This window comes from Babylonia areolata, chromosome 17 (genome assembly GCF_041734735.1).
Source record: "Babylonia areolata isolate BAREFJ2019XMU chromosome 17, ASM4173473v1, whole genome shotgun sequence".
NCBI lineage: Eukaryota > Metazoa > Mollusca > Gastropoda > Neogastropoda > Buccinidae > Babylonia > Babylonia areolata.
In genome coordinates, this window is record NC_134892.1 from 23,914,903 (window position 1) to 23,929,485 (window position 14,583).

Consider the following 14,583-nt stretch of genomic DNA (forward strand, 5'->3'; position numbering starts at 1 on the left):
AATTTCGGCACTGTATGTTATCATTGGTTCTATTTGAGTATCAAAAAGTTTCCAAAATATATATGAATCTATCGAGCCTAACTTACGTAAACACCTTAAGATTTCTATAACCCCCTTCTTCCCCTTTCTACAAATTTCTGCTACTGTCCTTGTCAAACTCAGCCACACACAAGAGAGAGGGAGAGAGAGAGCGAGAGAAAGAGAGATTTAGATACATATATATGTATATTTTTAGAAAGAGAGAGATAGATAGATAGATAGATAGATAAATAGATAGACAGATAAATATGTTTTTTCATGGATTAGACATGAGTGAATTTATTTTTGTGGGAAGTATTATGCTGTGTAATTGTGCATAGACTTGGTGCAACTCAGGTTGAAGTAAGGAGCTTCCATATATATTTCACATTCAACATTTCATTCAGATTTCAGTACAGTACTTGATTATTCATGTATATTACCAAAATCTCCACTCAGCACTTGATTTCTGCTTCACTGTTTGTTATCCATGTTGCCTGACATTGATTGACTGATTATCCATGGTGCCTGACACTGACTGACTGATTATCCATGGTGCCTGGCACTGACTGACTGATTATCCATGGTGCCTGGCACTGACTGACTGATTATCCATGGTGCCTGGCACGCACCGACTGATTATCCATGGTGCCTGACACTGACTGACTGTTTATCCAAAGTGCCTGTCTGACAGAGAAAATGTCCGCAACTTGACGCAGTCTGGACGTGTGAATGGCATCGTGGTGATCAGCGTGAACCTGACCTCTGACCTCTTCCAGGAGAAAGGGGGATTCTCTGTGGACTCTTCCTGTCCCAACGATGCTTACGGTCAGTGGAGAAGAGAGTGTGTGTGGAGTTGCCTGTGTGCCTGTGAGAGTGTGAGTATGTGTGTGTGTGTGTGTGCGTGTGTGTGTGTGTGTGGATGTGCGTGTGTGTGAGTGCGTGTGCCTATTTGTATGTGTGAGTGTGGTGTTACTTGTTATCTGTTTGCGTTATACACCATACCGTACTATTGTTTCTTAGGTATTACTTTTTGCTGTTACTGTGAAGCGCCTTGAGCGTTGGAAGGCGCTATGTAAAGTTCGATTGGTATTATTATTAATTTTTCATCGTTTTTGTTTTGTTGTTGTTTTTTATCACTGGGTGGATGGGACAAGCGGCTTTTTCCCTAACCTTGAGTGGTGGTCTGGGCGCTAGTCATTCGGATGAGACGATAAACCGAGGTCCCGTGTGCAGCGTGCACTTAGCGCACGTAAAAGAACCCACGGCAACAAAAGGGTTGTTCCTGGCAAAATTCTGTAGAAAAATCCACTTCGATAGGAAAAACAAATAAAACTGCACGCAGGAAAAAAAAAAAAAAAAAAAAAAGGGTGGCGCTGTAGTATAGCGACGCGCTCTCCCTGGGGAGAGCAGCCCGAATTTCACACAGAGAAATCTGTTGTGATAAAAAGAAATACAAATACAAATAGACGCTAAGTTTTGTTTTCCAGCAAAGCTTGAGAGAAAAGGGCAAGAGCAGGATTTGAACCCAGACTCTGTATTGGCAGATGAGCGTCTTAACCGTTCTCCCACCTTCCTCCTTCCAGCTTCCAGAGTGTGGCCTTCACTGACTGGCGTCATGCAGCCTCCTGCTGTTGATCCGTCCTTCGCCAGTCCCCAATTGTCCCCGGGGTGTTTTTGTAGTAGGGGTGTTATTTTTTAATAATAATAATAATGGTACTTAAATAGCGCTGAATCTTGTGCATAGACAAATCTAAGCGCTTTCGCACCAGTCATTCTCACGCACGCATAACTCTAAAACTGGAGAAACTGAAGACAAGGAAGAGGCAGGGAAGGGAGGCTATTTTGGGTTTTAAGGCCAGACTTGAAAGAGCTGAGTGTGGAGACTTGACGAAGCGAAAGAGGAAGTTCATTCCATTTGCAAGGTTCAGAGACAGAGAAAGAACGGCGGCCAACAGTCGAGAGTTTGAATCTGGGTATGCGTAAGTGGAATGAATCCGAAGCTGATCGTAGTGAGCGAGATGGAGTGTAGAGGTGAAGGCAGCCACAGAGATTACAGAGCCACAGAGAAGGGTCGTTAGCCCCTCGTTCAATCCTCCTCGTTTTGCTTGCAGGCTTGGAACCAGCATAGCCAGAGTTAATGTATGCATACACATGTATCATGCGTGTGGCCTTGTTCTTTTGATTTACACATACATCTTTCACACATGCGTAAATGTGTGTATTCTTGAAAATGTTTTTGTGTTGGGACACATATCCACACTTGCACATGGTTACACATGATATACACATGGGGATGTTTACTTGGCAGTTTGAAATGCTTACACACACACACACACACACACACACACACACACACACACACATATGAATACACCCCTACACACACCCCCCTCCATCCCTCACACACATACACACACTCTAGTGTGTGTATACACACACATACACGCAAGCCTGCGCGTGTGCACACACACACACACACACACACACAAACAAACAAACAATCAAGTGGGCAGGCACACATACACACCAACACACATACACCCACCTCCCACACGCCAGACCCCCCCGTACCCTATTCACCCCCCACACATCCCCTCACCCCCACCCCCACCCCCCCAAATCCCCCAGCCAGCACGTTTTACCCCCAGGGTATCTGCTTCAGGGTACTACAAGAACACAGAGGAGGAGGGGTGCAAGCGGTTACAGTGGAACCCTGCGGGCAATGGGTTTATGTTCGAGAATCTGGGCGTTCCCATCTTCTCGCTGACTGAACAGTCTGACGTGAACACTGTCCTCAACAAGGTGTGTGTGGGGGGTGGGGGGGGGTGGAGGGGGAGTGTGTGTGTGTGGTGGTGGGGGAGTGGAGGGGGAGTGTGTGTGTGTGTGGGGGGGGAGTGGAGGGGGAGTGTGTGTGTGTGTGTTGGGGGGGGGGGATGCATGCATGTGTGTCTGTGTGCGTGTGCGTGAGTGTATGTGTGTGTGTGCGTGCATGTGTGTGTGGGGGGTGGGGGATAAGGGGATGGGGGGTGGGGGGATGTATGCATGTGTGTGTGTGTGCGTACATGTATGCATGTGTGCGTGTATGTATGCGTGTGCCTGTGTCCGTGTACATAAAAATTTGCATGCTTATGTCAGTGCGCATGTGTGTGGGGGGTGGGGGGTCTGGGAGGCGCAGGTTCACAGAGCATGGCCATTTTTGTTCTTGTTTTATTTTGACCTTTTACTTTGCACATAACTTTCACTTCATTATATGTTTATCTTTTGTACTTCATCATATTTTTATCTTTGTTTTCAGTGCTGGGAGCGCTTCAACAAGCCGATTGGAGGCGTGGCGAGGACGTACCCCCTGTGCGCCATTCAGCTGGTGTCGGCCATGACGGCGGCCAAGGACACACAGACCTGTGTTCGACGCTCCAACCTCATTACCAACCTCAACCCCTTTGTCTTCTGCGACCCGCTGGGCGACAAGAACGTGGTGACCACACTCAAGGCGCTCCCCAACAACGAAACGCGCCCGGAGAAATCCGTCATTGTCGTGGCCACCAGGGTGAGTGTGCAGGGTTAGAAATTCCCAGGTGACTTTAAGTTGTCCGTGGGACAAGTATATTAAATGAGTACAATGAGTACCCCAGCATTAACAGTACACCATATCATCATCATTGATGTTGCAATGTGTGTGTGGTGCAGATGGACTCAATGAGCCTGTTCCACAAGTACCCCAGCAGTAACAGTACACTATATCATCATCATTGATGTTGCAATGTATGTGTGTGGTGCAGATGGACTTAATGAGCCTGTTCCACAATGAGTACCCCAGCATTGACAGTACACCATATCATCATCATTGATGTTGCAATGTATATGTGGTGCAGATGGACTCAATGAGCCTGTTACACAAGTACCCCAGCAGTAACAGTACACCATATCATCATCATTGATGTTGCAATGTGTGTGTGGTGCAGATGGACTCAATGAGCCTGTTCCACAAGTACCCCAGCAGTAACAGTACACTATATCATCATCATTGATGTTGCAATGTGTGTGTGGTGCAGATGGACTCGATGAGCCTGTTCCACAACGAGTACCCTAGCAGTGACAGCACAGTGACGGGAATCGTCACGCTGTTGGCCACGGCCAAGGCACTGTGGTCGGTGCGTGACGCCCTGGGACCTGATGACAAGGACGTCATGTTCACCTTCTTTCAGGGGGTGAGTTGGGCGGTGGGGGGGTTGTTACGATGAAAGTTTGAACGCCGTAGTGGCGAGTGTCTCATGGTTCAGATCCATGTTTTTCTGCACAACGAAACATGCCAGAAATGCAAAATGAACATAAGTAACTTTATTCCAAACTCTGCCTTGATCACGTAGAAAGTATAACAGATATGCTTCTGACTCTCTGCCCCTTTCTCATCTGCAGCATCAGTTTTCAAGACACACCAATACATCACGTGTACTTTTACATCACGTTTACGCCAACATGTCACAAACACTTTGACCTCACGTTTCCAGAATAATCACATGCGCTTTGATATTTTACTGTACCAAAACTTGCTGTGCGAGTCTAGATCAAAACTCCGCTTTCAACAAGAGAGGAAGGGGCAAGAAGAGAGTGTTGGTAGTGGTGGTGGTGGTTACCTCCCTTGTCCAATGCAGTGGTGGCCCTTTGCAGGTTTGGTTTCAGTTTCTAAAGGTGTCTCTGTGTTTGGGCAGATCCATACACACCACACCAGATCTGCAAGGCAGATGCCTGACCAGCAGAAAAACTCAACAGGTTTCAGTCAGGCCTTGAGTGGACACACACACATACGTGTTCTAATCAGAGTGGATTTATACCACAGAATTTTGCTGGGGGGCAACACTTTGGGTTGCTATGGGTTCTTTTTAAGTACGCCAAGTGCATGTTACATGCACAGGGACCTCAGTTTATCATCTTGAATGACTTGACGTTTGATTTTCCTGTCAAACTTGGGGAAAAAGGGCGAGACCAGGATTGTGACCCAGTCATATCGATTGCTTTCTTGCTCTAGACTGTTCATAAAAGTTTTTAAATTCTGTTATTTACTTGCTCTAAACTATTCGTGAATATTCTGAAAAATCAATTTCCTACTTGTTCTGAACTATTCACAAAAGTTCAAAATATTATTGCTTAAAAATTGTAAGCTGTTCATGAAGGTATATGAAATATTGTTGTTACATATTAAGCTATTTCAGAACATTTTATTACACTAGTTTTACTTTAAACCCCTTGAGTGCCGCAACACGTATCACATAGATGCATAGTGATGTCACTGATGATGTGATGAGAAGGGAAATAATTCTGGAAGGCTGAAAATTCACACAGTTTATCTAGAGTTGTATATCTCCAGACCATTTTCTCAGTTTGGGGCTTATTGTTTTTGATATTGTTTTATGATTTGAAACACCACTTTCTACTATTTTCCCCCCAGCACTGAAGGGGTTTGATATAACTTGATTAATATCTTACAAATGGTGTCAGCTGCAAGGTAAGTGGATTGAAGGGAGACACATTGTGTTGGTTTGATTTGCAGGAAGCATTTGACTACATTGGCTCCAGTCGGATGCTGTACGAGATGCAGGCAGGTCGCTTCCCTGTAAACTTCAACGCCAAGAGCCGCATGCGCTACGTGCAGAAGATCAACCTGACTCATATCGCACAGTTTGTGGAACTGAGCCAAGTGGGAATGAGACAGGATGAGGACAGCCTGTGGCTGCATGTGGATCCCTCCGTTTGGAATGATACTAAGGTGGGGGGGATGGGGGGGGGGACGCATTTTTTCTTTTTGTTTTTTGTGTGTGTCTGCGCATGAGAGTTCAGAATTCTGTGAGTGAAGAACGCTTTACAAGACAAAGGTTTTGTTCCCCCTTTAACAGATCTAATTTTGTTTGCGTGTCAAAAAGTAAGACACATTGTTTCTTTTTAGCGAGTGAAGTCACAATTTGTAAAGTTTAGATTCAAGATTTGGCTGGATTTTGTTTTTTTGGGTATGAAGCAAAGACATCGTTTAACCAGGGAATGAAAAATCATTTTAAGACACACTTTCACTCACTCAGTACGGCCAGTCCTCTCTTCTCCTCTACACAGACCCCTCGGATGTCCAGTGGGTGTTTGAATGACCCAACCTTTAGCTTCCGTCGTCAGAATTGTGGTATTCTTTATCAACATTCACGTCTTCAGTATAAGAGCCTTCCGCTTGCAATATTTTGATGATGGTAATTGGGGTGAAACGATGTTAACGTCGTCTCTTTCGCCGTTCGTATGGAGAGAGTTAAACAAACCGTCATCAGGGTGTGAGGCATTGTTTCAGCATGGTGTTATGTCCTTGGGGAAAGGAAGGCACTTGCTCTGTTTATCTCACACACCCAGGTATGAACAGGTATCTGACTTCGGTGGAGAAAGGTTCAAGTGGTGTAAGGAGAGGATTGGGCCAAGCCTTCCTATACTGAGATCTAGAAACCGTGGATGTGTTATGAATTTGCTGCCCAAAACCTTTTAAAAAAAAAAAAAAGTATAATTATTATTACATTATTATTATGGTTGTTATTATCGTTGTTGTTCTGATTGTTACTATTATTATTACATTGTGGGATTATGTTATGAATTCACTGCCCCAAGCCCTTTTTTGAATAACAATATCATTATTATTATTACATTATTATTATTGTTATTATTATCATTGTTGCTGTTATTGTTGTTATGATTATTGCTATTACTATTACATTGTGGGATTTTGTTATGAATTCACTGCCCTGAACCATTTAAAAACAACAACAATATCATTATTATGACTGTTAATATTATTGTTATTATTATCATTGTTGCTATTGCTGTTGTTGTTATGATTATTACTATTACATTTTGGGATTATGTTATGAATTCACTGCCCTAAACCTTAAAAAAAGAAAAAACAATATCATCATTATTACTGTTATTATTATTATTGTTATTATTATCAGTGTTGCTATTGTTGTTGTTGTTATGATTATTACTATTACCATTACATTGTGGGATTTCATGAGATATAAAAGGGATTCTGTTGATGTGACACTGTGCACACACGGACATGTTATGTGCAGAACCTGACTGACAAACTGACGGAGTTTGGCGCTGCGAGCAGCACACGTTTCCAGGAGAGCGATGTGTCTCTTCCCCTCCCTCCCGCCTCCCTGCAGCGATTCCTGATGGCCATGGGCAACGAGACCCTGCCCTCCTTCGTCGTCACCGACCACAAACACAGCTTCACCAACAGGTTGGGTGATTATGATGATGATGATGATAACAATAGACTGTCACATCGTTTGTCGTCACTGACTACAAACACAGTGTCACCAGCAGGTGGGGTTACAATAATGGTGATGATAATAATGATGGGCGCAATAGCCGAGTGGTTAAAGCGTTGGACTGTCAATCTGAGGGTCCCGGGTTCGAATCATGGTGACGGCGCCTGGTGGGTAAAGGGTGGAGATTTTTACGATCTCCCAGGTCAACATATGTGCAGACCTGCTAGTGCCTGAACCCCCTTCGTGTGTATATGCAAGCAGAAGATCGAATACGCACGTTAAAGATCCTGTAATCCATGTCAGCGTTCAGTGGGTTATGGAAACAAGAACATACCCAGCATGCACACCCCTGAAAACGGAGTATGGCTGCCTACATGGCGGGGTAAAAATGGTCATACATGTAAAAGCCCACTCGTGTACATACGAGTGAATGCAGAAGAAGAAGAAGAAGATGATAATAATGGTAGACCTTCCCCTCCTTCGTTGTCACCGACCACAAACACAGCTTAACCAACAGGTGGGGTGATAATTATGATAATGGTGATGATAATGATGATGATAATGATAGCCTGTCACATCGTTTATCGTTGTCGTCTCTGACCACAAACACAGCTTCACCAACAGGTGGGGTGATAATGATGATAATGGTGATGATAATGATGATAATGATAGCCTGTCACATCGTTTGCCATCACCGACCACAAACACAGCTTCACCAACAGGTGGGGTGATAATGATGATAATGGTGATGATAATGATGATAATGATAGCCTGTCACATCGTTTGTCGTCTCTGACCACAAACACAGCTTCACCAACAGGTTGGGCCACCCTGTCACATAGCTTACCAACAATAATGATGATGATAATGATGATAATTTTGGTAATGATAATGATAGACCCTGCCCTCGTTCGTCGTCACTGACCACAAACACACCTTCACCAACAGGATGGGTGGCTTTGTCATCCAGCTTGATAACAATAATTATGGTAATGATGATAATAATGATATTAATGATAATCATGGTGATAATGATGATAATGATAGACCCTCCACTCATTCATCGTCACAGACTACAAACAGCATTACCAACAGGTAGATAGCCTCTGTGACTTGCATAATAATGATAGCTCAGCTGTAAGCTTATGTAAATCTTTATTTAACTACACATATTTCACCATGACCCACTAGTGCAGACTCCGGCAGGGAGTCCGATTCCTGTCCTGTGCAAACTACTATCCGCCTATGCGGAGAAAACGAAAGTAGCTACGGCTGATAACCTCCCGGAAGTAGATTACCTCCCCTCTGTATCCCTGACTAGCTTCCTTTTTTTCCGGCAGCCATCTTGACTCCTGATCCTGTGCTCTTCATATGGCTAATTTTTTTTTGTATTTCTGTCTTCTTTATTATAAGTTGAGCGTTATGCCTTATCATTTCATTTTGCCCATCGCTCCTGGTGGAGCATAGACCATCGACGACCCCTCGCCATCGCACTCTGTTCTGGGCTGTTCTGGCCATTCCAGTCCAGTTGGTCCCTTGCTGCTTCAGCTCTGCCTCGGTATCTCGCCTCCAGCTGTTGCGAGGCTGGCCTCTCCTCCTCATTCCCTGCGGGTTCCAGGTCAGGGCTAGGCGTGTGATGCTGGACGCTGGCTTCCTGAGGGTGTGTCCGATCCAGCCCCGCTTCCTCCGTAGTATCTGCTTGGCCACTGGTTCCTGTCCCGCTCGCTCCCACAGATCTTCGTTTCGGATCTTCTCTCTGCCATCGGATCTTGTAGATGCGCCTCAGACAGGTGTTGAAGAATGTCTGAATCTTCTGCTGCATCGTCTGTGTTGTCCGCCATGCCTCGCATCCGTAGAGCAGAATTGACTTCACATTGGAGTTGAAGATGCGGAGTTTGGCCTCTTTCATCCTGTTATGCCTTATAGTTGTGGTTTATGAATTTATACAGGGCTGAATCTTGTGCAGATACAAATCAAAGTGCTCACACTCTAGGAGTATTTTATGTCTATTTTTCACTTGCATGTGGCAGTTTAAACCCACTCCAATGAGTGAAAATGGTCACTGATACATAGGATGTTTAGGAACACACATGAGCACATGAGTACACGCACGCACACACGCGCGCGCACACACACACACACACACACACACACACAGAATAAATAAACAAATAAACAATACAGTTACAGACCCCATGCTGTATATTTCACCAGGTTCTACTACAGCTGACTGGACTTGCCATCACACAGACACACACACACACACACACACACACACACACACACACACACACACAGAATAACTGGATATATGAACAGATAAAACAAGTACAGTCAAATTCCAAGCAATGTTTGATCAGGTACTACAACAGTTGACTCGACCAGGCGTCACACACACACACACACACACACACACACACTGAATAAACAGATGAATGAAACAACTACAAACGCCATGCTGTTTATTTCACCAGGCACTACACTTACTGACTAGACACACACACACACAGTCACACACACACACACACAGAGTGATGGCCTAGAGGTAATGCATCCGCCTAGGAAGCGAGAGAATCTGAGTGCGCTGGTTCGATTCACGGCTCAGCCGCTGATATTTTCTCCCCCTCCACTAGACCTTGAGTGGTGGTCTGGGCGCTAGTCATTCGGATGAGACGATAAACCGAGGTCCCGTGTGCAGCATGCACTTAGCGCACGTAAAATAACCCACAGCAACAATAGGGTTGTTCCTGGCAAAATTCTGAAGGAAAATCCACTTCGATAGGAAAAACAAATAAAACTGCACGCAGGAAAAAATACCAAAAAAATGGGTGGCGCTGTAGTATAGCGACGCGCTCTCCCTGGGGAGAGCAGCCCGAATTTCACACAGAGAAATCTGTTGTGATAAAAAGAAATACAAATACAAACAAATACACACACACACACACACACACACAACAAAACGACATACAACCCCCATGCTGTTTATTTCGCCAGGTACTACAACAGCCGACTAGACCTGCCAGCCCAGATCCAGGCAGACTACGACAGTGACCTGAACGAAACGGAGTGGTACAACGCCAACACCACACAGTCACGCCGCATCACGGCACTGGCCACCGCATTAGCTCGCTACCTCTTCTGGGCCGCCACGTCCCGAGAACCGAACCCTGAACAGCGGGACAAGCTTACCGCTGAGATTGAAGAGGTGAGGACTGTTGGGAGAGGATTGGGGGGGGTGGGGGGGAGGGGTGTGTGGTTGCCTGTGTTTTGAATGATACTGTGGTGTGTATTTGTTTGTATTTGTATTTTTTTTTATCACAACAGATTTCTCTGTGTGAAATTCGGGCTGCTCTCCCCAGGAAGAGCGCGTCGCTACACTACAGCGCCACCAATTTTTTTTTTTTTTTTTCCTGCATGCAGTTTTATTTGTTTTTCCTATCTATGTGGATTTTTCTACAGAATTTTGCCAGGAACAACCCTTTTGTTGCCGTGGGTTCTTTTACGTGCGCTAAGTGCATGCTGCACACGGGACCTTGGTTTATCGTCTCATCCGAATGACTAGCATCCAGACCACCACTCAAGGTCTAGTGGAGGGGGAGAAAATATCGGTGGCTGAACCGTGATTCGAACCAGCGTGCTCAGATTCTCTCGCTTCCTAGGCGGACGCGTTACCTCTAGGCCATCACCTCCAGGCGTTACCTCTAGGCCATGTGTGGTGGATAGGTGTGTGTGTGTGTGTGTGTGTACATACCTCTTTGTATGTGTGTGTGCACTGACGTGTGTATGTACACGTTCCAGGTGAACCACATGCTGTACTGCTTTCTGCACAGCCCTCACTGTGAACTGTTCAACGCCACCATCGGCCCTGACAACGCTGACGTGCTGAGTATGTGGCTCTTGATGATAGCGATGATTGTAATGATGATGATGATAATGATGATGATGATGATAACTGTTCAACGCCACCATCGGCCCTGACAACGCTGACGCGCTGAGTATGTGGCTCTTAATGATAATGATGATTGTAATGATGGTGGTGATGATGATGATGATAACTGTTCAACGCCACCATCGGCCCTGACAACGCTGACGTGCTGAGTATGTGGCTCTTGATGATAGCGATGATTGTAATGATGGTGGTGATGATGATGATGATGATGATGATGATGATGATAACTGTTCAACGCCACCATCGGCCCTGACAACGCTGACGTGCTGAGTATGTGGCTCTTGATGATAATGATGATTGTAATGATGGTGGTGATGACGATGATGATGATGATAACTGTTCAACGCCACCATTGGCCCTGACAACGCTGACGCGCTGAGTATGTGGCTCTTGATGATAATGATGATTGTAATGATGGTGGTGATGATGATGTTGATGATGATGATGATGATGATAACTGTTCAACGCCACCATCGGCCCTGACAACGCTGACGTGCTGAGTATGTGGCTCTTGATGATAATGATGATTGTAATGATGGTGGTGATGATGATGATGATGATAACTGTTCATCGCCACCATTGGTCCTGACAACGTGCTGAGTATGTGGCTCTTGATGATAATGATGATTGTAATGATGGTGGTGGTGATGATGATGATGATGATGATGATGATAACTGTTCAACGCCACCATCGGCCCTGACAACGCTGACGTGCTGAGTATGTGGCTCTTGATGATAATGGTGATGGTGGTGATGATAATGATGATTGTAATGATGGTGGTGATGATGATGATGATGATAACTGTTCATCGCCACCATTGGTCCTGACAACGTGCTGAGTATGTGGCTCTTGATGATAATGATGATTGTAATGATGATGATAATGATAGTGATGATAAATGATAATGATGATGATAATGGTGCTAATAATTAGTGCCTTTGTTTGGACACTCCTATAGTCTCTCTTGTTCTTTTTACACACACAAAAGCACAGACGTATACACTCATGTATGTAGGTGCTCACATATGTTGTTGGGGCGGAGGGCTCTCTCAAACTCCAATGGCTCACAGCACTGTGCAGACAGAAATATACTGATTGGTATAATAATGACATAACAATCATATAGATCAGGGGCAAACATGCACACACACACACACACATGCATGCAGACACGCATTCACAAACACACACATGCATGAACACACACACACATGCATGAACACACATGCGTACACACACAAACACACATATATACATCACACCACACCACACAACTCTCTCTCTCTCTCTCTCTGTATATATCCATATCTATATTTATATATATATATGAATGTGATATTTTCCCCAATACAGAGAAGAACAAGAAGCCCTACCCATTCTATGTGTCGGTCAGTCACCACACGAACGAAGTGACCTCTCTGGTCAGCCAAGTGTTGACCTACTACACTGGACAGCAGGTGGTCAATGCCACGAAGAACACCTGTAAGATCACCGACACTGACTGGGTAAGATGCTGCGTTTGTTATAGTCTTCACTTGTGTGTGTGTGTGTGCTGTGGAAGCTGCGATACGTAGACTAGAAATGAGTGTGTGGAGGAGGGGGGTAGAGGAGGTGCAGAGTAATGTGTGTGGTGTGTGGTGTGTGTGTGTGTGTGTGTGTGTGTGTTGGAGCTCATGTACGTTTATATGTATTTGACTGTGCTTTCATATCTGTGAAACTGCATGTTTGGTGCATATCTGTTATGCATGTGTGGGTGTATGTGTGAATGTGTGTCTTGATGTTTTACATTTATTTGTTTTTTTATCATCATTGTTGTCTTATTTATTTATTATTATTATTATTTTATTAATATTATTATTATTACTACTACCTTTTTTATATTATAATTATTATTTATTTATTTATTTATGTAAGCTTATCTATTATTTATTCACCTTTTTTTTCTTTTTTTCTCAAGGCCTGACTAAGCGCGTTGGGTTACGCTGCTGGTCAGGCATCTGCTTGGCAGATGTGGTGTAGCGTATATGGATTTGTCCGAACGCAGTGACGCCTCCTTGAGCGACTGAAACTGAAACTGAAACTTCACTTTAACTCCTTCACCACCATAGGCGACTGCAGTTGACGGCGCACCACCAAAGGCGACTTTTGTCGACATGGAGGGTCGTGTGGATGAGACCATTTTTCACATGGTAACAAAGGTTGACAGCTGCTGTCAGTTTCCCCGGCAATAGAACAATGATTAACCTTTGCCCCCTGTCCGAGTTTGAAGTGAACAAGTTCATTGTTTTGACATGAACCGAAACCTGTGACTGAGAGCATCTAAAATATTTGGCACTGGGGAGTCATTCCACACAGAAACTTGGCCATGAAAGAGTTAACATTTTGTAAATATGTCAGTAATGTTTCTTGCATCTGTGGTGCTCACATAACAGCCGATCATGTACCAACTTGCGATATGTTAAAGTCTCAAATCCCTGAACTGAAATCATCTTCAGTGTTGACGATCTTCAGCAGTCCATTGCTAATGTATGACTTTTTCAACTCCTTCTTAAATAGTCCAGTTGGTTCGCTGTTATAGTTGTTAGTTTTTCATTATAAATTTGTTATATTGTTATGTTTTTTTTGTTTATTTTTTAAACAAAACTTAAATCAATAATTTTCACACACACACACACACACACACACACACACACTTCTCACTTACTCATACGCGTACACAGTAATCCCCCCCCCCCCAACCAACCCCCCTCCTCCCACTCGATTTTTTTCCTTCCCTCGTCTAATATCACTTACAGTGAAAAGACGTTAAACTAAAGAACGAACCATCTTTCCAATCAAAGTACTTAAGTTCATGGGACCTTCTCACTGCAACGGAAAAAAAAAAAAAAAAAAAAAGATGGTATGGCCATTCGACAAGGTCTTAGACCATCCTTCAGAGAACAGTATGGAGGAAAAAGGAGACGAGGCAGACAGCTAAAGAAGTGGGCAGACAACATCACTGAGTGGACGGAGAGGAGCTTAGCTGAAACTCAGGCCTGCCCCGCTACTGACGGAAAGGGAGAATGTTCAGCAGCGCAGTGACAAACCGGGTTTCGCAACCAGTTGTGGTGGATTTAGTGTGTGTGTGTGTGTGTGTGTGTGTGTGTTATGAGCTTGTGAGTGAGTGTGCATAACTTTTTTCTTTCTTTATTTTATGGTATTAGACCGAGACCAGTTGGAATATCGTTGAACTTTCAGCTTGATGAAATAGTAGACCTTATGAAGCACGGTGAAATGTGTGTGTATGTGTGTGTGTTTATGGTATGTGTTTGTCT

General features: G+C 44.3%; 1 protein-coding gene across 1 annotated transcript in view; it reads left to right on the forward strand.

The window, feature by feature from the left end:
• The window catches only part of LOC143291768 (nicastrin-like), a 40,457-nt gene that overhangs the window by 5,231 nt on the left and 20,643 nt on the right, over positions 1-14,583 (forward strand). Inside the window, exons 4-12 of the mRNA XM_076601908.1 lie at positions 713-846; positions 2,684-2,823; positions 3,317-3,568; positions 4,074-4,229; positions 5,570-5,785; positions 7,116-7,288; positions 10,314-10,524; positions 11,118-11,205; positions 12,623-12,774. Coding sequence (XP_076458023.1) covers positions 713-846; positions 2,684-2,823; positions 3,317-3,568; positions 4,074-4,229; positions 5,570-5,785; positions 7,116-7,288; positions 10,314-10,524; positions 11,118-11,205; positions 12,623-12,774 — 1,522 coding nt within the window. The remainder of the gene's footprint in view (positions 1-712; positions 847-2,683; positions 2,824-3,316; positions 3,569-4,073; positions 4,230-5,569; positions 5,786-7,115; positions 7,289-10,313; positions 10,525-11,117; positions 11,206-12,622; positions 12,775-14,583) is intronic.